We start from the raw sequence: 24,715 nt of genomic DNA, 5'->3' as shown, positions 1-24,715 counted from the left end.
AGTGGTTTACATGTCAGATTGAGATAAATAACCGAGAAAACTACTTTAGAAAAGCCTGTTTGAGAAATGAGTCAAACGTACAGGAACACCTAAAATACTGCTTAATCGTAACAAGCCTTTGAACCACATCAGGCAGCCCAAACACTAAAACACATAACACAACTTGCTGTCTGCTCCAGAATAGCCGAACTTTTATTCAGCTATCTGTTCCATCGAGGGGTAGAAAGCTAAAACTTGATGTAAGTTTTTTGTTTTGTACAAGAGATCTTCTCAAGGGACAAACAAACAAACCAAAGTGACAAACCAAAGTGGGTCTGGGGTTTAACTCCTAGCCCCGCCCCCAGCCACACAATGCTGCTCTTCTGGACTAGTGCAACTGGTCTGCCAGCAAAAATGTCACTGCTGTTTTCATGCCACACAACTGGTGACATTCCGATAGGCTCACTTTCCAGTCAATTCCTTCATCACAACCACGTATCAAAGGTAGAACACATCAATCACACACTTAACACTCATTCAGGTTAAATTCATCAAAAACGGACCCACCACATAGGTAACTTTCATATCACCTTTACTATAGCTCAGGGAAGGATAATGCCAGAGTACAGTCACCAGGTAAATATGCACGTTCTGAACTGACTGCTCTTCACAAGCAGATCATCAATCATAAGACCTCCAATGCACTAAAGGCTTTGCAACGTATAGCATTACCAATCCTCCATCCAAGTTAAACCACAGAGTCATTAAGGTTATTGAACCTTGTTCAGGTGCAATACAAGGCAAAACACTTCAAGTCTACTGCTAAGGGACTCAAACATATGTTGATGTCCTAGAATTTTCAATAGAGTGTCAACATATGTACCTTATGTTTCAATAGTCCAATACAAAGACAAACTGGTTTGTGTAGGGAATTAAAAGTGAATACACACTCAGTTCAGGCAAGCACCACGCATGGTCACCTAAACAGATTCTACATGAAGCACCTCTATGAATAACCGTTAATCTAAAGGAGTGATTCACGCTCAATGTTCTCATCTCTTTCACAGGACCACAACCTTCAGAATCAAACGGAACAAAGCTGATCTTTCCTCTGTCCAGCTCAGTAAAGAGTGGTTCCTGGTGTGCTGTGAGAGACCCCGGATCTACCAATCCTGTGAAAGTCAGCCTCATCAGCAACGCTGACGCCATCATTGGACGCTACACCATAGGTGTCATGATCTCCTCCTGGGGTTATGTCACCTCCCATAAGCTGATGAACTGTACTATGCTCTTCAACCCATGGGCTCAAGGTAATACCTCGTGTGGACTTACTCTTTGTGTGACCTTCCTTTGGAAGCCATCCCATTTCATCAAACAATGCCTTCCAGCAATTCTGCAATGTAATGTTATTTAATGTTTTATTTATAATTCACAAAACATAAGGAGTACCAGGCAACAAACTGCATTTGAGCACAGGATCTTTGCTTGGATCTTATATTGGTGATAGTTTATGAAAATCAATTTGGACACCATTAAAGTACTCGTATAATATGAACTGTACATTCTTCCATCAAGCTCACATGACTATTTCAGGAACAAAATATAGGTTTCTTGAAAATACGTATACCATGAAAGCAGTTAATGAGCTCTAAATCACATTTAATGAAAAGAGGAATTAGTTTCCTCTACAGAGACTATGTATATGTGTTTGTTATTTGCACATTTTTACAAAGTTAAATCACGTGTTTGAAGTTAAGTCCATTGCCATGCTTGACTGCCTTTTACCTTTTCACTGTGTGGCTATTATGGTAGTAGGCAGCACCACCCAGAGACCCTCACAAGAACCTCTGCGCCTTTCTAGGTGATAATGCCATGTAAATGCCACCGGAAATTAACCCCGCTCAAGCATTCCTTTTTGTTACCCTTTCCCTCACCCCACCATTGAATCCACTGCCCTTACACCCCTGCATAGGGAGTTAAATGGAATCATGCTGGCCTTGTGTTATGTCTTGTCTTTCCCTGCACCCCCCTCCCCCTGTATGCATGGAATGCTGTGAGCGACTGACATGGAATGCTGTGAGTGACTGACATGGGATGCTGTGAGCGACTGACATGGAATGCTGGGAGCGACTGACATGGAATGATGCGTGTGAGAATGTTATGTTCTGAACGGCTCTGTGAACGTCAGTTGAGAAGATGGGTTGTCTGAGAGAGGATGCCGGTGGATGTTCTGTCCAAGTACTTATCTGATGTGGCCTGAATGTATTCCTTGACCCTGTACCCAGGGCTGGAACTTAGTAAGGATGTTTCCTGTTCCTACAATTGTGTCATTGTCATGCTTGGCCAGTAACCCAACTTATCACAATGCTTTTACCAGCCACATTCACACAGCAGCCAAGTGTCCTAATGCTCTCTAATCATGGTCCTGTGGACAGAGATGCAGGCGTGCTGCCACCTGTATCATTTCCTGCTTTTTTTCACTTGGACCCTTTGTAAAGCACCTTGAAAAGGAACTGCTCCGCCTCTGTTTCTCATCCTCGTGTACAGCCTTCCTGATCGAAGTACTCACTTTTTTTTCCGCTGGCTGGTCTTTTCTCTTTCAGAGGATTCTGTCTTCATGCCTGACTTAGACATGATAGAAGAGTATGTTTTGAGTGAGCATGGCACCCTCTACCAGGGGAACGTGGACTATATCGCCGAACTCGGATGGAACTATGGCCAGGTAAGTAGACTCATTCAACATAGTCAGATAGCGGAGGGTGAAAAAGAAGCGAATAAAGGAAAATAATTGACATGATGCACAGCTGGTGGCCTCTCTAGAAATGTAGTTCACACACTAGTTGGGAGCTGAGAGACTCGGGACCTGATTTACAAAAGCGTTTAACGATCCCTTTGAAAAACACTTCGTAAATCAGGCCTTGAACTCATGATTTGAATTGTGTTGAACAGGAGTCATCCTGTTGCATGTTCTTGCTACAGGAGAAACGTGCATCTTGTAAAAGTGCTCTGCGCATGTATTTCTTTAATTCCATATTAGTATGGGTATCCTAGTATTTTCATAAAACACGGGTTAAACCTGTTTTTCCTTGTGTGCACCCTGCAGTAGTAATAATGTGTCAATCGACTATTTAATTGCAGGTTGTTGAGCATGTTTAAAGCTGCTCCGATCCTTGCAATTAAACGTTCGTCATGAGAAGCATGTGACTCTTGGAGGACAATTACGCGTGGAAGTACCGCCACCTGCCAAACTCAGGTGCACGATGATTTTAAAGCTGTGGTAAACAGGCGACGCCTCGTGTCTTGTCTCCTGGATGGTGGTTAATCTTCTGGCGTGTGGTTTATGACCTTTGCTGTTGCACCGTTTGGGAGAGTAAAACATGCGAAATGAGGTGCGCATCTGGGCAATGGGTAGCAACACTGCGGGCATCCCAGCCACCGTACAAGGAGCACTGGGGCAGGCCTCTGCTGCTTTTCCATGGCGCCTCAATAGGTCGCGAGTGAGGCCACATCCTCAAGGTCTCCCAAATGAAGGCCCTCGAAGACCTTCTGCATATTTGCCTCAGAGCATGTTTACTACAAGTTACGAAGAAACTCATGTTTTATATCTGATGTACAACTTCATTTTACATGAGTCACATGTTACCCCAAGTATGCCAGACCAAGAAACACCATCTTCTTATCTCCAACCTGCCCACTGAACTGAACAGGTGCACATTCGTGCTTTATGATCCATCTATTATTGTTTTAAATGTTTTTATATTTACAATGTCATATAGTGCTTCAAAGCAGCTGAAGCCGACATATCCCGGGTTCCTCTCCCAAAAGCCCTAAAAAAAGGGCAGATCATGGACGCCATTGGTCAAATGCCGCCAGTGTCTGCTAGGTACGTGACTATCGGCACTTTCCCTTCCCCCAGCAATCCATAATATTGTATTCTACAAGTTATCATTTCACCTCTTCATTGTCATGCGAGGCAATGCATGTGTGTCTCCCTGATGCCTCTGGGCTGGGATGCACCCCGTCCCACCCATTTCCCACTGACTTACTTTTCACGCACCGTTTGGTTCACAATGCATGTCTGTTGGAGTCTGAGAATGGGCAATGTGTTGTTATATCCCTTCCCTGTTGAAAGCTTCACTCCACACCCATTCAAGCAGCACGCCATGCCCACACAAACACTACACACCAGTGTCCGTACCCCTCAAACTAATCCGGTGTTTTAGCTGCTCCAACATCTTCAGTCCAATTTCATGATCTCTTTTTTTCCAGTTTCATTCGACTCTGCCTTAGCTCAGGTCCCAAACACTTTTGAAAGATTCTAGTGCTGAATTTCACCACACCCCCTCTCCTCCTTGATCTCGCCCTGCTGGCTTCAGTGATCTGCCCCTTTTGCTTGAGTGCATGTTTTCATGACGCCTGTGAGGCCAGGTAGATTAGTTCTAGGGTATCCGCCTTGCCTTCCTGCGTGCTGACCTTCTTGAACTGGATAACCTTTTCTTCATTCTTAGCTGCTGCTTAGGAAATGGCCCAAACCGCAGCACCTGTTGTGCTTGCACCTACTAAAGGGCGGTTTCATTTCCCATCTCAAAAGATGTACCAAGGGTATTTTTTGCTCCCTTTTGTTCTGAAATTCCTAGTCTGCGTCCTGTACTGTGTGATGATTCTGCATCTCTAGGCCCCCCAGCTACAATGTTCTAGTATGGAATTGGCAAATTGTAATTGTCCAAAAGCAAAATGAGGGGATTTGGGGTAAAAATGTGCATCACCTAAGAATTGCAAAACGCTTCTTTCTGATGAAATATTTTGGCAACCAAAATGGAATCCTTGAAATCTTTTTCAAGATGAACCACTTTGCAAAACAAGATAACAATTGTTCATAGAAACAGTTTAATAAATTCAATACAACATTATTTTTTCCAAATAAAATCAAATTTTCAATTTTATTTTTAAAAGTGCATTTTTTTAAAAGAACTTCAGATTTTTGGAACAAAATCAGGTTTATTTTTGGTGGAAAGCATATTTTATGTTGTTATTTTTATGTTTTATTATGCATTATGATTTATTACAAACCTTTTGCAAAATCAACATTCATCCAGAAATAAATAAATAAAAAGTATAGTAGGAGGAAAGAAACAATTGTGATCAAAGTCAAATCAAAAACCTCAAATCCATAGTAAAACAATTCATATTTCCCAATCATCACAGGTTAATAACGTCTTGCTACATAAACCCTGATCCCTAAAATCCTTCCAGCAAAAACCAACAAAGTTCTTTCCCCACTTAATAAAAGCAACAACCATTCGGTCGACGTCAAAGAGCTTGTGCTATCTGAAAACTCCTTAAAATGCTGTGTTCTGTCCTTAGTTAACCCTGTGCAAAATAGCAAAATATGATCTAAGGATTCTATCACATCACTTTTCTTGCAATAACAGCATTTCCTGTCTTCAAGGACCTTCCAATTTCTAACACATGTGATCGCCTTGGTCGGGAGCAGATTTAAAGAACATTTTCATAAACTGCTCCCTATATTAGCTATTCAGGAACTTGATCAAGTACATAGGGACAGACCTCACCACCCTAGTCCCATGTTGGAGGTAGTAAAACAGTTAGTATTTTCTTCTCTGCTCTAAAGTTGCTCTCCAAATGAAGTTCCCTCAATTGCTTTTTTACCTTCTTCGGGTTACTTTCTAAACCTGCCTCTGTTACACTTAATCTTTCCAACCACCCTTTACAAAAAACCCACTGAACTAGCCTCTTATCACGATTTGTTTCCATCTCCTTTTTAATAATCTCAAATATCACATTAAGTCATCTAAAATACACTTTCTATAAAAGGATAACTTTTTCCATTGCACAGACGCCCTCAAAGATGTCAAGCCCAACTCTTGATACAATACCTGAATTGGGACTGACTTCAGAACCCTTAAAACACTTTTCCAAAATCACCCCTCTAAAATTGGCCACAAGCTTTCATTTATAAAAAGTAGTGATTCTGCACCGTATGTCAAGATGGCTACCACCTTAGATTTCTAGAACTCCAATCCTGGCTGCAAAGAGAATCTCCCAAATCTCCTTTTTGATCAGTTTTGCCTGGTTCGACATCATTAGGGTTCTGCTATGTAAAAGTTCTTCCGTCAGGGTTTCTATGCTGCTTGGATTCACACTCACACACACCCAAGTATTTGTATGAGTTGACTTGTTCTATGTTCGCCATCCCCAGTTTCCATGTGAAGCGAGTTGACTGTCTGCCCTTTGGATTTTGCAGAATTCGTATTTTGATTTTCTCAGTATTTATCAAAAGGTTGTCTGTCTTGGTATACTCCTCCAACATATTTAGTTGGCGTTGCAACTCAACCTCCATTTAGTCCAACAATACTAAATCGTCAGTGTATAGAAGCCTACTGACCAATTTACTGCCCAGTTTTGGAGGGAAGCATCTTGCCTGGCTTAACGTGTTTTCCAAGTCTGACAAGAAAAGGTTGAAAAGTGCAGAGGCTAGCGGACAGCCATGTTTCAGCCCTTTGGAGGTAAGTATCTCTTCTGAAAAAAGCCCATCCTTGTTCAATCTTACTCTGAGGCTTGTGAAGTGCTTTCAAAGGCACTTGTAGTGAACCGGGGCAGTTCCAATCAGACAACTTACTCCATAACTTGTCCCTGTCTACACGATCAAAGGCCTGGACTTAGTCTACAAAGGCCAGAAATATGTTGTCTTTTCTTTCCAAGGCCCTGCTTTTACAAATGCTTAAAATCATTATATTCATACTTGTTCCTAAACCTCGCACAAAGCCCAAATGTCATTTCACTGTTCCCTCTTTGACCACTTGTTTAATCTCGTTAAGTGTAAAGAGGCAAAACTCTTACTGATCACGTCCAGAAGGGCAATAGGGCGATAGTTTTTAGGCTTGCCCTTATTGCCCTTCTTGAATATTGGAAAATTCACAGCTCTTTTCCAAGAATCAGGTAGCATTTTCATTTCCTCGATCTTCTTGAACAAGATATGTAAGAACCCTGCCCACTACACTAGGGCCTGTTTTAACATCACATTTGTGAACACATCTAGGCCCAGCTGTCGTAAGGTGCTTACTTTATTTATTTTTGACCGGATCTGTTATATAGTGTGCTGGATCAACCACTCTTCTAGTACCCCACCCCTACTTCAACTTCTAAGTTATTTCCACCAGAATAGAGCCGGCTAAAGTGTGCCACCCATGAGGCCTCAGATACACTATTTATCTTTGCCAGTGGTTGAGATATTTCCAAACTCTTCAGAAGCCCCCAGATCTCGCTTGACTTTCTGTTGCTTAGTGCTTTCAACGTGTTTTCTGCATTTCACTGCAGTATTTCCTCATTGTACCATCGTAACCATGCTATAGACCATCCTGATCGTCTTGGTTACTGGTATTTTACAGCCTCCTCCAGTGCTTTGGCCTCCCTGAGTGCTTACTTCATTTCACTTCTTCTGGCCCCTATTAAACTATCGTAGACATGTCTGTGCTTACTGACATCTTCCACCTGACCCTTTTTTGTGGCCCGCAAGCTGCACAGTAGTGGAGAATAATCAACTGGTTCCTTTTGCCGCTCTTAAGGTCCTGATTGATCCATTCCAGGTATTTATTTTACTCATTCTGAACCTATTACCGCCCTTACAAACCCCAACACAGGTGTAAATCACTCTGTCCCTGCGAACTAGCTCAGCTGCCCAGGTCATTTTTAGCAATTCATGGTCACTTGTATTGGTCTGCACTACCCCAAAGTCACGCACCATAGTCAACATAGGTCTGGATACAAAAACATATCATTGCTGTTTGGTCTTCTCATGCCCACGTTGGGTGGTCCGGTATATCTCTGTTAAAATGACAGTTCAAGATGTGCAAGCCTCTTGTTAACATGAGCTTCATCCATTCTAGCTCCTTCGTTGTTCAGGCATTTGGTGTTTAGGTCACCACACAAAATGATGAATCCTGGTCCATCTTCTCAGTAGGACTCGTCAATAAGTTCTGCTACTTTCCCAATCATTTCTTCAGCCTGAACCGCTACAGGGTTCCAATCAACGCTGGTGATAGATAGTGGAGACTTCTTGTTCCGTTCATTCAAATTACCCAAAGAGGCCAATTCCACCACAACTCATTGGATGCATAACCAGATGTTTTACGCTTTAAGCACCTGCAGTCCAGTTCCATTTTTGATAAATAATCCAGATACCTGTCTTCCTTTGAGACCTTTTTTTGCTAGATTTAGTATGATGGTGTAGCCAAGATTGAGGTCTGTTGTAGCCAGGTTTCCTGGAGGCATAATAGATCAAATTCCCCAAGCTTCACGTCACTGTTCGCCATAAGGTGCTTATATCATCTCGAGTTCCATGATCTCATTACCATGGAAAGCGATCAAAGACAAAGGTAAAAATAAGGATAACAAGGAGGAGGGCTGGTATTCACGGGCTAGGCATCCAGCTAACGTAACCACCCAGGGAACTTGCGAGATGGGCAAGTGGGGAAAGAGGAAGATAATGAAAACAATGAAGACAAAAAAGATCCACAATCCCAATGTGTCGACGTAAAACCACATTCAATCCTCTTGGGTGACGTTGCCAACATAGATCCCTGTCCCATCCCTCCAGAAAAGCAACAGGACAGCTTGGAGGGAATGGGGAGAAACAATTCCTCTATTTAAAGCCAAGATTCGGAAAGAGTCCAAGATCTGGAAAGAGAGCCTGTGGGTACACAGGGGTTTGAACATAACAGACTCTGAAATTCTTGAGGGTGAAGAACACTTGGGGTGTGGTCGAGGGGTGATGCTAACTTGACTAGGTCGGACACAACTCTTGAGGCTGTGTCGACCAACCCACACCCAAATCCATCAACAGGGGCTAGCCCAAGAAACCAGGGTTAACGGAGGGCCACCCCAAGATCTAACACTGAGTTGTGACAAATGCGAAAGGTGGGCACCTCTGACTAACAAAAAGAAAATTGACAACAACATTAACTGTACTAGTTCTCCGTATTTTAGACGAGGGATCATCATCATAGCAAAAGATCAGGAGAAAGAGATGGAAAGATCCCTAAAAGCAGACAAATCTAAGCAGATGGACATTCATCAGTACGTGTTAATAAGACAGAGGAACTTGAAATAGAGGAAAATGTTGCAAAAAGTGTGTCATTCTTGCAAGATCATATTTCCAAGTTAATAAAATATCAACCAGAACTTGTTAAGGGAAGCGATTTGGGTCAAACTAAACTGAGAAAGGCAGAAAAAGATGCACCTTCTTCTAGGGATTGGGCAAATCCCAAGAACAGAGACAATTCCAGATGTTTACGTTTAATAAGGCTGTTGGACACGAATGACAAGTTCATTTTAAATAGGAGGAATGTTCTTGACTTCATAGATGTGTCTCAACCGTAAGACAAATTTGTTCAAATTACCTAAAAGTGATTGAGTTCGTGGAGGAGGCACGTACATATCTTATGTTCATCCTTATCCATTCACGCATAGTCAGGCAAGTGTTGCTTGACACAGCGGGTAGTTTTCAACGTTTAGGATTTGACCAGACAATAATCAAAAGCCCTGACCCTGGTTCTGAGAGAACTCATAGTAACCAGGGAAAGCAGCCCCAGGAGACATCCAAGACCAAGACTCACAGATGGCAAAAGATAGAACAACGGTTAGGAATAACGTTACATCACCCCAGTCCTCGCTAGAGGTGGCAAGAAACGATATCAACAAGGCCCTTGCAAAGAAAGTGAATTTCTCGATGACAGTCAACTACGAAAGGAACTGCTGTGAACAAGGACAGTGGTAATAAACCAAACGAAGCCTGTCAGTGGAATGGAGAGTCCTTCTTGGGCCTGACTACCCAGAGCTTTGGCCGTCGACATTACAATAGCTGATCAAGAAAAATAGTCATAAAGCATATTTTTCAGTTTAAACCACTTTCTCAAATCGTACTTGGGGGGAATTAAAAACATGTTGAACACTTCTCCTGTGCACACTAAGATTCTTATGTCAGTCTGCAGATACACTATCCTGCTGTTTTGGGCATATTGCTTTGATGCTGCCATTGAAGTTGTCAGAGTGCAGTAGCAGATATGGCAAATATTGTATTGCTTTGTGAGGTATGAGGAATCAGATATGTTCCCTAGCATGATCAGATGTATTATGTACGTTCCATGAAGCAGCAATCGCAAATGTTTGAGGAATGTAATTAATGCATTAGAATGCTTTGAACTGTCAGTGGTAAGGTTAGGGAGCACGATAACTAACAGTTAACAATGTTAAATTAAGCAGGAATGGAATAATGCAATGGAGAGTCAGTGATGAAGAAATGGTATCTATCGGATGACTAAAGAGGTTGCACATATGAGGTGGGAACGACCAAGGAATAGTAATGATAGATGAATATGTAATGAAAAAAGGAACACAGAAAAGAAAAGCACTAAGACCTGATTATTGCAGCTGATGGATGGGATGCAGGTAACACATTAGATGATGAATGGGCAGGCATGGGATAGGGAAATGAGAACTAATCTGAAACAGAATTGTCTGAAAATTGGTATTTTCATCTATCTCATTCTCCTTCTACTTTCAGTATGAGAAAGACATTCTGAATATTGTCTTTTTAATGCTGGACAGAAACTCTAATACAGACCATGAACATCGGAATGATCCAGGATATATTGGACGTGTATGTAGTGCTCTGGTAAGAAATTGAGACATTGCAATACTTTAAACCATATTTCCGAGTCTGAAAACGTAGACACCCGTATATAGGCTTGTAGACCAAGAGAGATGCCTTTATCGAGGGGTAATGACCTGCTACCAATTCATGGCGTGAAGTGAAGCCAAGGGCCAGACGTTGAAGAAAGAATCATTACTGCAAGTGACAGTGACCCCCTTCAACGTCTGGTAGTAGCAAAGCATGTAAATAGACAGTCCATTCAATGTGTTTTTATGGTGTGATATTTAAATACCATGGCCGTCTTCGTAGGTAAAGCAATGTCATTTCCAACTTGGTTGAACTGGAATAGGTTTAACATGAGCATGTATTAGGGGCCATGTAGCGTTTTCCTAAGGTGAAATAGAAAGCAGGTCCCCACGATTTAGCCTTCTCTTTTTGAGTGTTAAATGGGAGGTGGCAGCAAAAAAGGTCCTGCCATAGAAGTCTTGTTGCAAGAAATATTGTGTGGAAATAGCATTATTGTTTTCTTGTCTGCTTTTGAAGACAGGACCTTCAGAATGCAGTCAACATCAGTTATTCAATGCACTCTAAACATTCTGATTGGTGGAGAGAAGTTCAAAAACATGTGTATGTGCTAATAACTATTGGAAGACAGTGTTTAATGCGCGACAGCATGCAAATTGAGAAAACTTTGTACATTTGTGAAGGGACAAGGGGAATTAGTTATTTCGTTCATCAGGCAGTGGTACACCGTGAAATTTATATTGCTATTCCTAATATGTAATATAACTATAGAGACCTGTAAGATCTGGCCCCAAATCAATAGCTTCACCAGCTTCTATGTTTAATGCAAAGAGAATTGTAGAAATGCCACCAAAATCCTCTAGGTCCACAGAAAGTGTCATACAACCTGTTTACTCAACATCAGAATTGTTTGACCCAAACGTGATAATTGTAAGGTAAATTGTCTAATCATAATGTATATTACCACAACTGCTAAGGCTGCTTGTAAAACTTTGATTTAAACCAAAGCCTTTCTTAAGAGCCATTGTGAAACTAAGGGCCTAATTGACAGAACGTGTTCCTATGGGATTGCACCATTATAAAACGCTTCTGTGAGTCAAGCCCTAAAGGTTTTCATGTCTCAATAGATATTTAGGAATATGTTTTGTGCTTATAACACTGAACTGCCTGAATCTCGTGCAGGTCAATTCCAATGACGAAAATGGGGTGCTGTTAGGAGACTGGAGTGGCAACTATTCTGCTGAAGAAAGTCCTTCCAGGTGGAGTGGAAGTGTGGAGATTCTTCGAAAGTGGGCGGCATCTGGACCTGGACCCGTTCGATATGGGCAGTGCTGGGTCTTTGCAGGGGTGATGTGCACAGGTACCGTAAAGTCGGCCAGCCAGCAATTGAGCTGTTAGTAACAGTGCTCAACTATCCATATGAACCTCCTAAAAATTGCATGCCTGGCCCTGATTATCACCAAAATGGGACCCATTACAAATACTGTGGTGCAGTAAAAAGTGGTAACACAGTGGTAATTCCGTTACCATCATATTACCACATTGCCGTATTACAATTTCAGCTGTGACCTGGAGGATTAACCTCCGGCAAAACGCTGGTGGTAAATCCACTGCTTTACTACCAAAAATTGGTAAAATCATCAGAATTACTGCCGTTGGTATCACCGCCAGTGGTAACTCTGCCGAAATCCCCATGGAGTCCTACGAACGCCAATAAATGGGGACAAACCCCGCCTCCCACCACCGGTAATGGCAAATCCGTTTGGTGGTTCCAAACTTGCAATGGGGCCCATGAACTATTGATTCAAGTTCAAGAGATATTATGCTATTTGAAAGCATGATTAATTGGTACAGGAACTGTAGGAGATGAAGTAATATCAAATCTGTAACACATGTTGCATTTTCAGTATAAGAAGGATCATTAAAGTAATATCGCTCTACTTAAAAAGGTAATTTTCTAAAACTTTGTTATGACTGATTGTTGTCCCTACGGTCAGTCTGTGGCCCTTCTTTTGTTGTGGGGAGTGGATAAAACACCCTGATGGAAGAATTTAAATATAAAACGCCATACCTCTCATAATTTACACGTTGTGAGATGTATAGGTTCGGGCAGATGCAGTTAAAAGTGCAATTTTCTTGTAAGTTCATACATTTGAAGAGAGCATGTGAGGAGTTGGTCATACTTAACCCCCATGAATTTTGCATGGGAGACAGGGGTAGGGGGGAGACCTATGGTAGAGGCCACGAGATGAGTACGGAAGATACCATGTATATTAATATCTGTTTTTGAGGCATTCAATGATCTATTCTCCCATCCTAGATGTGGGTGAAACATAACAAGATGAGCAGAATGTCTGGCGAAGGTCCACCCAATCTAAAGGCCATTTGGCTGTTGCCAGCCTACGTTTGAAAGTAGAAAGCAGGGATGATGGCAGCACAAGGTTTGATGTAAAGGCTGAAAAACCAGGGAGAAGGGGCAGATCCCTGCCGGACTTCATAGAATGTTGAGGCTGCAAAGGAAGGGGCCAGACCGGACTTGTAACTCACGGTCACAAAGCAAGAATGTGCATTTGAGAAGACTGCTTAGATGTCAAATGAATTTCTGAACAGGCTGAGCTTAGAAAGCAGCTGACAGGTTCAACCGAATGAGGATAGCAGAGGCTCCATGACTGAATTTGAGAAGGCTCAAACTAGGACTGACGCTGGTAGTTTCTTCTGAAAAAAGAAACTTGACTTTATTCAAATAGTACTACTTCACATCCGCCCGCTGGATAACAACACTGCACCAGTGAAAGTTAGATAGGCCTTGAACGCCTTTTATGTGCCCCCAGGGGATCGCCGCTTTTTTGCCAGAACCCCTTTTAAAATCATGAAAGGAATTGTCATCTTACATCGTTTTGTTGTCATGTTGGCTTGTCTTTTTACTGGCGATATTATTGGTTGTGTTCTATTGGGTGCACTTCGTAATAAAACTTTGGGCTCAGCAAATAAACTACTTTGATCTTAACTCGCCTAAAGGAAGCCACTCCAAAGTGGTCGATAGCGGGACAATATAGAGTCCTTTAATATTGTGTGCCCTCGCACACAATCACAATTCGATTAATGGCATGTGAAAGAAAGGTACGGGCCTGTTTATGAGTTTGGCAGTATTACCAACAGTAATCCTGCCAAATTAATTTACTGTTACACTATGCGCCAAAATGTGGTACCCGGAAGGGTCCGTATGAACCCAAGTCATGAGGGTCCCTTCCATTGTTCGCCATTTCGGAGTTCCATAGGACTCCATAGGGTTCAATAATTACCACATGCAATAATCACCACGTGGGGTAATGCCTTTGTGTGGCAGTAAATAGCTCCACACAAAAGCAACAGCAAAACGGAGTTTCACGACGGAAACTCGTAGTCTGGTGGAGTCGTAAAACATCCGCCATTCTAAAATCCCTGATGTTTCCCACCACCACCAAACCTATAATCCCCTTCCAGCATCATGTCACTGAAAAAAAGAACTCCACGCTCATGTATTTGACAAGTGCAAACAAAGTGACATTCACGTTCCTTCAATTTGTCTTATTAGTTCTCAGGTGCCTGGGAATTCCAACACGTGTGACTACAAATTTCAACTCAGCCCATGACACAAACAGCAACTTGAGCATTGATGAATATTACGACACCCTGGGCAAATACATAGGCAGCCCGGACAGCATATGGTAAGTGCCAAGAAGTGTGTGTGTATACATGCGACTCGTTGTAAACACTTCCTCAAAGTTCTTTCTTTTCTCTGGCAGAGATTGCAACTGAGCGAACTGGCCTTCTCAAAGAAGTTCCTCATGTTAGCATGAGGCATATGGCCAAAAGACACAGATGTGTGTTCAAAAGTATTTTGTATGGAATGACGGGTCGGTTTCTATTCTGATTGCAGACTACTTTGATACCACTGGCCAGTGGCCTCATGGGACATGTTGCACCGATAGCATTTTTGGGGGTCATTTTGTACAAAACGGAGTGCACAAATCAAGAGCAAAACAGGTGTGTAATTGGAATGCTTTTAAGTTCGTGGTAAAAGCAGGGAGATTCCATGGCAATCAAACCCCTTTCTGCCTGTCTGAAAATCTTATGTAGGCGTAAAAGCATGTGGGTGTTTAATTCGGCTGAGTAATCCACAGTGCAAATGTCAATTATGTGTCATGCCCTGCCCCTGCTTCCAACTAGCTGTAAAATGCCATGGAGTGCAAAAGCAAGGTGCACATAGCTATTGCCTTGCAATTAAGGTGTAACATTTGCACCCTGAGGCTTAGAACATGAGCCCATTGCGTAATGTGCCCTCCATGGGTGCACATTGTTAATACAGGCGAGGACATGACTCATGGAAATGACGGAATCTCGATTGCGTGTGAGCATTCCTTTTAATAGCAACACGTGTGCTTGGGCGATCCGCCTCTCTGCATGTGTGCTACCTGGCGTTGGTGCACAGGAACATTGCTGCAATTTCTACGTTCAGTAGGATGGACCTCTGGGGTTCATTCGTGGGGGATGGGTTTACTGACAGCCCTCACCAGCCATGTAGCTCACTCTCAAAGTGATGCCAGCACACTTGTGGCAACAAGGACACAATGGCAGGGGCTGTCCTTTCAGTGATAGTGGAGGAGCAGCACCTGCCTCACATCGGCAGGCGCCCAGCTTGCTGACAGCAGGTGCAGCACTTCTCCACATGGGCTGAGAAGTTCAGAGATGTTCAGCTGGTTCACTTTCTGGCCTGTGATTAGCCTCCTGGGATGCTTTCAAGCTGGTTTTTGCTCTCCACATTTTTTCGGTCCATTTTGAGTTGCCCGCTGCGTTTTCGTGCTGTGTTTTGGTGGATCGGGTTTTTTTGCCACATTTTTAGCCCCCTGACGTGTTTTCCAGCTAATTGTTGGCTTGTTCGCTTTTCGTCCCATTGTGTACCCCCTGCTGTTTTAGCACGTTTTTGGCAGATTAGCATTTCGACCTGTTTTGAGCCTTGCAGGGAGTTTTCGAGCTGGTTGTCCCTTGAACTTTTCCACCCCTTTTAAGTCTCCTAGGTGGCGGGATATTTGTGGCCTTTTGGGGTTGATGGAGCCTCCAGTGTAGCTCCTTGGACGCACAGGTGCATACTTTGTCGGCCTTCAGTCATACAGACACTCACACAACTGTCAGTGCTGCGTGGTGAGCGTACTGTTGCTTAAAGTGCTTTAAAAGCAATAACATGTTAAAACCTTATGTGCTGAGAGTCACAAAACATGCAGCTTCCTGAAAGGAACCCTGCAATGTGCAGCATCTGCGCTCTAACAATGTATGACCCTACATTATCAGAATATCGCACTATTGCCTCCCACTGTAGTCATCCCTCAATAAGTGGCCATGTAAGTGTGGAACTATGAGAGACGCCCAGAGACTTGATTGCTCCTCCCCTGTGTGTCCAACTCATTTGCCTTCCAGACTTCACAGCTGTGCAATCCCACATTTATCTTTGTCAAGCCTGTCCGTTAGGGTAACACCTAATGGACAAAAAGCCTCCACACTTTAAGAGTGTGCTGCAGACCATCTCAGACCTATCAAGCAACAGCCCACTGCACAGCAACAGCACTCGCCTGTATATACTAGAAAGAGCCCACGTGGATATACGCCAGTTCACAGGAGCATTAAAGGCCTGATTCATGGAACGTTTTCCTATGGCATTGCGCCATTATAAAACACGTCCGTGAATCAGGCCCTATAAGTGTTTACCTTTTTGGATTAGCACTTTATTTTCGTCGTTGTACACTGATTTTATGGACATGCAAACTATTGCAAACTCCTTTCTTACCCCTCGTTCCCTTTCTTACCTGTACACATCTTTCCTGTGCATTTAAACTTTCTGAACCTTTGCCCCTTCTCTGCAAGCCCTTTTCTATTTTCTCACTAGGCAATGTCTGGAGACAACAAGCAGGGGTATATGGTAACATGCAAGTCAAAACACGATGAAAAAACAATTGATGAAAAAATATTGATCAATATCTCAGCAATTAATTTTGACACTCCCAAACATCTATTTTTTCAATTGCAAATACATGACAGCTGAACCAACCCCACATTACAACTGGGATAAACCTAAGGAGACATCAAATGTGTTTCATTTTTATTTTCACATGTTACCACACATTGTAATAAGTAGCTGTAAGAAAGTCAGTGTTTGGGTTGCGGATGCTTTCAGCAACCATCCACTCCAAATAATTGCTTGATGTTTGATAGATCTATGTTTCAGGCACTTCGTCGGGGTACACTTTTATCAGACAGCCTGCTCTCCTGGTTTATCTATCTGTTGATATGGTTTTGTACACTGGTGGGAACCACTAATCCAAAATGGTAACCAAATGGTCCTGCGTCATGTTAGTGTCCTTTTTCATTAGTTGCATCATCATGATTGTGTTGCTATGGAAATAATGAGTATTGTTCAAGCCAAATTGATAGAGAGGTCAGCTTGAGTCACGGGTGCACCAATGGGTGCTACTTACAGTTTAGTGTGATTCCAATTTCGTTTTCACATTACTTCATGGTCATAGTTCTGAGGTCGGTCCTTTGTGGTTGACTTATTTGGGGTAGGATTCGGCGACAAGATGTTCATTTTGCCTCTGGTGTGGCCTCTTGCAATCTGAACGGCTTCTTGGAGGGTGGTCTGCTCTGGGTTTCGGGCACTGAAATTGGCGCTGTTCCCTAAGTAGCTTTGGCTCACTACCCAACAGCATTCTCGGCTTCAGTAAAACATTTATTTGCCATGCTGTGATTCCTTTGTTAGAAACGTCTCTAGCTTTTTTCACTGGATCTTAGGATCACTTTTTTTTTAAAATGTATTTTATTAATTTTCTTAACAATACATCCGAGTAAATCGTTACCTGGATTCTTACAGTATCCCAATAACTCTCTCCCCTTCCTCCCTCCCAACTTTCCAAGACCAAACAGTTCTTCATCACAAATCTTGTGCACTGAAAGTTATCATGGGCTATTCGTGTCCTCGAAGCAGGAGCTGTCCGATCTCGGTGAGAACAGAGTCACTGTGAGCTCCACCCATTGTAGTAGATAGTTATAAGTGTCTAGTTTTTGTTGACGTTGGGCAGTCTCCCAAGCTCCTGTTTCGGCCGTTGACCATCTCCGAAGGTCTTCCCACCACATAGTTACGCTTGGGGTTTTGGGGCATTTCCAGCCCATGGCAATGCGTCTTTTCGCTAGAATGTACATTAGGTCCTTGAGTCTGTTCGAAGGCTTGTTCTTTTTGTTCCTGGGGTATCTGCCCAGGATGCATGCTTTTGGAGTCTGCACCTCCAATGTGATATCCGCCTCTGCCACTTTGGCTTTGATTAGTGACCAAAAGTTCTGTATTGCAGGGCATCCCCAGAACATATGGGTCATACCTGCGTGAGATTCTTTACATTTGGGGCATCCTGTAGGTCCGGCTCAGCTGAATCTGGAGATGATGTCTGGGGTGAGGTATGCTCTATTAGTAATGTAGAATTGTATAAGCTGAAGCCGGGCATTTCTGGATACTTTTTTGTGGTAGCGTGTATGGCTTCCCACTCCGTGTCTTCGAGCTGTAGGCCAATTTCTAGTTCCCACTTCTCTTTGCATTTGAGGTCGTGCTGGGTGGTGCAATCAAGTAGTGTTTCATAGATTCTAGAGGTTTCGTGGCCCCCCTCAGCGGCTCCCAGCAGGCTCTCAATGTTCTTGTGACCAGTGTCCAGGTTCTCTGTCGTGGGCCAGCGGCCTGCTAGTCTTTTTACTACAGCGTTGTGCAGAAGGAACTGACCAGTTGGTATCCCAGAGGCCTCTTGCAGCTCAGTGAATGTTAGGATACCCTGATCGTCCACCAGATCTCCTAGGGCAGCAACACCACATGGTTCCCAAATGTCTCTTATTACCTTTTGGCCGCGGGGTCTGGTTGACATGATTGCAACAATCGTAATCTGAGGGGAGTAGGGATCAATTAGTTTAGCCTGTTTGCAGGTTCGTTTCCATATCCGGTTTCCAAGCAGTATTAGATGTGTGTATTGTTGTTTTGTTCCTGGTGCAACCCAAATCAGGTCTCTTAGAAGCAAGTGTGGGATTGCTGGCTGCAGGAGGCGAGTGTCTGTTGAGGCGTCATCAGCCATCCATTGCATCACGTGTTTCAGTTGACCTGCTAAGTAGTACAGATTGAAATTGGGGACCATTAGGCCCCCTTTGTCATAAGGTCTCTGCATTGTCTCCAAGGCGACTCTGTGTCTTCCATCTTGCCACAGAAATTTCCTGCAGAGCTTGTTTAGGTCTTTAAAGAATTGTTGTGGTATTTTGTATGGTACATTGCTGAAAAAATATAGAAGTCTAGGTAGTGCCACCATTTTGAGTAGTCCTGCTCTGCCTGCGACCGAGAGTGGTAGCTTGCTCCAAAAGTCCATTGATTTTCCTAAGCCGACCTTTGCTCTTACTGTGTTCAGTGTGTGCTCAGTTTTTGGATCACGGTGGACCATAATGTTCAGGTATTTAAAGGAGGTGGGTTCCCATTTAAGGGCTAGAGTTGGGAGTAGTTCGGATCTGGACTTGTTCAGGGCCGCCAGGGGCACAGGCAAGATTTACTGTGGTTGATCTGGATCCCTGTATATCTATGGAATCCCTCTAAGGTCTCCAATATGTAAGGTAATATGTGTTCGGGGTCTTTGAGGTAGAGGAGCATGTCGTCTGCATACATAGAGATCAAGTGGGTTACCCCATCTATCACTATGCCCCTGTCTCCGTACTCTTGCCTGAGATATGCTGCGACTGGTTAGATGTCTATGATGTATAGCATGGAGGATAGGGGGCATCCTTGATGAGTGCCCCTAGCTAGACTCCATTTGTCGGAGAAGGTGTTATTGGTGCATACTCTCGCAGCAGGGTTAGTGTAGGCAAGCGTGACCCACCTGATGAAGCTTGGCCCTATTCCCACTTTGGACAAAGTGGCGAAGAGCCATTTCCAACGGACAGAATCAAATGCTTTAGACGCGTCTAGGGAGCTACTGCATATTTTACCTGTCTACTTTCAGTATTATATATGACATGGTGCAGCTTACGTAGATTTTCGGTGATGGATCTACCAGGCACGTACCAAGTTTGATCGTGATTGATTAGGAGCTGGATGGCTTTCTGCAGCCTCATTGCTAGTAGTGCCATCAGAATCTTCTTATCCGCATTTAGCAAGGATAAGGGTCTGTATGAGCCGCACTCCATGCTATCCTTATTGGGTTTTAATAAAGGGATGATGACTGCTTCTCTCATGGTGTCTGGGAGGTGGCCTAGTTCATATGCCTCATTAAACACTAGGGATAGTAGTGGAGCAAGTATGTCCTCATAGGTCTTATAGAAGGATCATAGGATCACTTGTTAGTGATCAGGCAGTTGGGTTGATGCCTACCAAGATGGGTCTAATATTCATGGCATTGATGTTTTCAGAGCTGGCCCAGCATTCTTGGGTACTGTCAGCTCCTATGACTTAATGCTCATAGGTGACAGGGTATTATTGTTTTAAGTTATGTGGGTGGTGTTTTTTTTCATGCATGTATTTTATCTTTGATTTTCGTCCCTTTTGCCCCTGGCATTTTTTCTGGTCCCAGCTCTAAAAATGTTTTGCTGATACTCATTATGGGATTATGGGGCTGGTTGGTGTGGACTAAAATTGGTCTGGTGTTGTGACAGTCAACTCTGGAATATTCTGTCCTTGAGGTCTTCCCTCTGAATTACTCCTGTAACATGAGGAACCTCTTATTCTAGTGACTTTTATTGCTTAGCAGAGACTAGAATGCTTTTGCTCTGCCATTAATATGTCAACCACTGCTGTGAAGTTTACCGCAAGGCGACATGCCGGCATCGGTATAGAAGCATTGAATAAACAAATATAGATTGTTTACTTCACTGTTGGAATTGAGGTCCCTATGAAATGGACAACTAGAGTATCTAGTTTAAAGAGTGGTGGACATGAGTGCATGTGTATTCATTTTACTTTTTATATGTGATCTTATATGCCTAAATGATTTGTGTTAAAGTGAATAAAACTAACATTGATTCATGCATTCAAATACATGGAATGCATACACATATCTGTGTGACCCTCACATGGAGGTAAAGAGCTTTCATATTGTCTGTCAGCCTTCTGGAACAATGGACATACAATCCATGTTCTGCCCTCTGGCAGCCTTACTAATATACAAAGTAGTTTGAGACCCATTGGTACCAGCGCACATTCCCGGGGCCTACCTGGTCTTTCCTCTGAGTGAAAGTGTCCCTGACAGTCAACAGCACTCCTTTTCCCACACACAGGAATTTTCATGTCTGGAATGAATGCTTTTTCAAACGAAAGGACCTCGGATCAGCAAAATACGACGGATGGCAGGTTCTGGATGCCACGCCGCAGGAGACAAGTTCAGGTATGGTGTCTTTCGTACAAAGGGTTTGCTCTTACAGTACAGCCATCGTGTGTAAGCAAGCAGGACATGCTATAAATAAAAGCGTTGTATCTTATGAAGCAAGCCATTGTAGAACACCTACAAAGAAGTAGAGCCTTTGTAGAATTCAACCTTGACAATGTGGAAGGAAAGATTCACTAAAAGGGATAACACGCGAAGATATTCAGAATGGCCACTGGCATTGAATGTTGAATGAAGTAATGTTGATACAATAATATAAGCCCTTTGCAAATCTACATAGAGGGGACTAGAAGTATTGACGGTTCCATGTAATAATGTCCCCGCAAAAATGTCTCTTGACAAAAAAGTCACCGTTTTTTTTACAAGGGGAGCAGGGGACATCCCTGCAATCCGTCCCCATACGTAATGTCACCATACAGAATGTCACGAATGGCTTTTCCCTGCATTGACCTAGAAGATGTTCGTCCTATGTAATAAGTAAGCAAAACAAAAGGGAAATATCATATGCAAATCAGGTTTGGTACCGCCCCAAAGGCCCCTGTCCAGCCCGAACTGGTAGGTTACAGACCTTTTACACCAGACCACAAGCAACTCCAGACATGTGTCAGCCTCACTGGGCATTGCCAGTCAGGTGTTACTTGGGTCTGAAGATAGCCTCTTGTCCAGACATGTGTCAGCCTCAATGGGCATTGCCGGTCAGGTGTTACTTGGGTCTGGAGATAGCCTCTTGTCCAGACATGTGTCAGCCTCACTGGGCATTGCCGGTCAGGTGTTACTTTGGTCTGAAGATAGTCTCTTGTCAACACATGTGTCAGCCTCACTGGGCATTGCCAGTCAGGTGTTACTTGGGTCTGAAGATAGTCTCTTGTCCAGACATGTGTCAGCCTCACTGGGCATTGCCGGTCAGGTGTTACTTTGGTCTGAAGATAGTCTCTTGTCAACACATGTGTCAGCCTCACTGGGCATTGCCAGTCAGGTGTTACTTCGGTCTGAAGATAGCCTCTTGTCTGGGGTTGCTTGTGGTCTCGCGCAGGAGCAACATGACCTAGCTCTCAATTCTGGCTTTAGTTGATGCGGTTTGGGTAGCATTAACTTGTTCTCTTCTTAAACGAAAAAGGGCCATACTGTTTCCTGTGTTTTCCTCGCGGCTATGTTTGCTGTGGGCATCTTCGCCATGGTGTTTTCACCATGGCATTATTTGCAGCATTTTTTGGTTTTAATGGGGGGTTCCCTTTTCGCCCCACTAACACCACCTGCCACCCACCCCTCTAATCCCCTACCCAAAACACACAACATGTTTTTTTTTTTAACACAGCGAAAATAGCCTTGGTGAAAACGCCATACCAAAAATGCCAACAACAAAAATAGCCGCAAAGAAGACATGGTAAGCGGGTCTATGCAAAAATGTACAACACATTTTTGAGCTCTTATGGCTAATTTGAAAAGCCTTGCAAGAAGTCCGATCTTATAGTGAGTTTGTCAACATGTTCTCACTTTCCTTCCTTTTTCTAGGCATATTTCAAATGGGCCCCACATCTGTCAACGCCATTAAGAATGGCGATGTGGACTTGCCATACGATGGTCCATTTGCATTCTCTGAGATGAATGCAGACCGTATTTATTGGATTTATGATTCCGCCAATGAAAATCTTGAGAAGATCTACGCTGATACCAAGTCAGTTGGCCAACTCACAAGGACCAAAGCTGTGGGCAGCAATACTTTTGAAGACGTGACTGGAAACTACAAACACAAAGAAGGTAATGCGCCATTCTCTGCATTCAGCAGAATGGCCTCTTTGTTGTGTACTGCTTGAGTAGGATGTTCATATCTGCTGGATTGCGCAGTGCATGAAAATCAGCAAATTCATTTGCAGCATAAGTGCAAAGGCAGCGGAGCTTCTAAAATGAGTGCATGTTCACAAACCTTAATCCTGTGTCAGAAAATGGCCTGATTTCTTACCAGTAATCTTCATTACTCCAAAGCCAATTCTTCCTCATCACAGTCCTTACTCTAGGCGGTACGTTCGCACCCAGGAGACAGGTGCATCACAAGACTCCTAAAAAAAAGCTTTGCTCTTCACAATTTTTTTTAAGACGCCTCCCCTAAACTGTCTACGAAAGCACCTCTGACCCACAGATGCTTTCTGTTTGATTACCAGGCAGTTTAAAACCACTGTGGGTTTGAGAAGGGATGTAAAGGACTGTGATGAGGAAGACTTGGCTGTGGAGTAATGAAGACATCAGGCCATTACCTCATTGTCGGTTTTCCTCATCGCAGTCCTTACTGTATGAGGATGTCCCAAGCCAGAATCCAACCAGAGATATAACTGAAACAAGCCCAAGCAGGTATTCCTTTGGAATTCTTGCTGTTATAGCCATCACACTTATAAGAGAAAGAGCAGTTCATAGACACCGGGTGAATACCGTTGAAAATGGGAATTGTGTCTTGAGTAGTGTGGGAAATAACCATGAGCTGGAGAGACCTTTAAATACACCACCTGAAACTCCAAGGAAGCCACCAGCCTGTGAAAGCGTCCCCCATAAATGAACAGCATGCAAGAGAAAGAACGCCAGCCCCTACGAAGCCCCGAACTAAAAGAGTGCAATAGGGTAAATCAGGGCACTTGGAAGAAAACACCCCAGGGAAATTGCCTGAAATTAAATACAGGCACTTATAAGTAACTAAGCCTGACTATAAAAGGGGGAGCTGGGTCCTGGCTGATAGTCTAAACCCCAGGTAAAATAACATTATTTTCTACACATTGTACTGTTGTGAAGACTGTTGAGGTTACCTCGATTGAAATATGAAGATGGAGGATTAGGCTTGTCAATCAGGGCGCTAAAAATACAAATTGTAGCCATAACAACAGAATGGATGTCAGAGCATCCCCTCGAAGTACAGGATTGGCATATCCAAGACCTGTTTCATGAGGAAAGGACCAGAAGAAAAATGCTGCCAGGTGGCAGTAGAAGAAGGCCAAGGACACAAGGCCTACTAGCAGCAGATCATGCACAGCATTAAGGAATGCACCTGTGTCACTGATAGCTACAAAACGTGAGGAGAATCCTCAAAGTTGCACATACTACGGATCGGAATAGCCTGAACTTTCAACCAAAAATCCTGCACATTATTCGTTCATTAACAAAATGATCATTTATCCTTCAACCCAAAAGAACGTCAGCGTTGATAATGGATATGTTGCCTGTAGCTTATAGTAAATAAGAGCGGAGCTTAAAGATATTCTCAGAAACCTGATGCATAAATTGCACTACTCAATTGTTTGTCAAGAGAAACAAAACGTATCAGGCCCAGTCATTAAGATCTCCAACCTCGGTCAACTAGCATCAGTGGCAGCTAAACCCATGTGCTGTGGTGTCACATCATATTGCTGTGGTTAGCAATATACGCCAGACTTTCAGTCAGCATCCTGCCTCGCCTTGATGCAACAAATGATTTGGCTAACCTCCAAAAAGGAAGACTACCTTAATTTGCTGGGCAGCACATTCAAGAAAAGTAGCAAATAACCCTTACCACTGTAAGTGGTCTTCACTTATGCAAACATTACAATCATAGCGTGGTTACCATTCCTGCCCAATACAGCTTATTTCTGGAATG

General features: G+C 43.2%; 1 protein-coding gene across 2 annotated transcripts in view; it reads left to right on the top strand.

Annotated features, from left to right (window-relative positions):
• LOC138580589 (protein-glutamine gamma-glutamyltransferase E-like) overlaps window positions 1-24,715 on the top strand; it is a 106,229-nt gene that overhangs the window by 43,913 nt on the left and 37,601 nt on the right. For both annotated transcript variants that reach the window (XM_069651248.1, XM_069651247.1), the window contains exons 3-9: window positions 1,047-1,289; window positions 2,583-2,701; window positions 10,562-10,672; window positions 11,858-12,035; window positions 14,250-14,382; window positions 20,993-21,099; window positions 22,612-22,857. In XM_069651248.1, coding sequence (XP_069507349.1) covers window positions 1,047-1,289; window positions 2,583-2,701; window positions 10,562-10,672; window positions 11,858-12,035; window positions 14,250-14,382; window positions 20,993-21,099; window positions 22,612-22,857 — 1,137 coding nt within the window. The remainder of the gene's footprint in view (window positions 1-1,046; window positions 1,290-2,582; window positions 2,702-10,561; window positions 10,673-11,857; window positions 12,036-14,249; window positions 14,383-20,992; window positions 21,100-22,611; window positions 22,858-24,715) is intronic.

Source organism: Ambystoma mexicanum, chromosome 3p, assembly GCF_040938575.1.
Source record: "Ambystoma mexicanum isolate Mex_15411 chromosome 3p, UKY_AmexF1_1, whole genome shotgun sequence".
In the NCBI taxonomy this organism is placed as follows: Eukaryota; Metazoa; Chordata; class Amphibia; order Caudata; family Ambystomatidae; genus Ambystoma; species Ambystoma mexicanum.
This window is presented reverse-complemented; position numbering and strand designations above follow the sequence as displayed.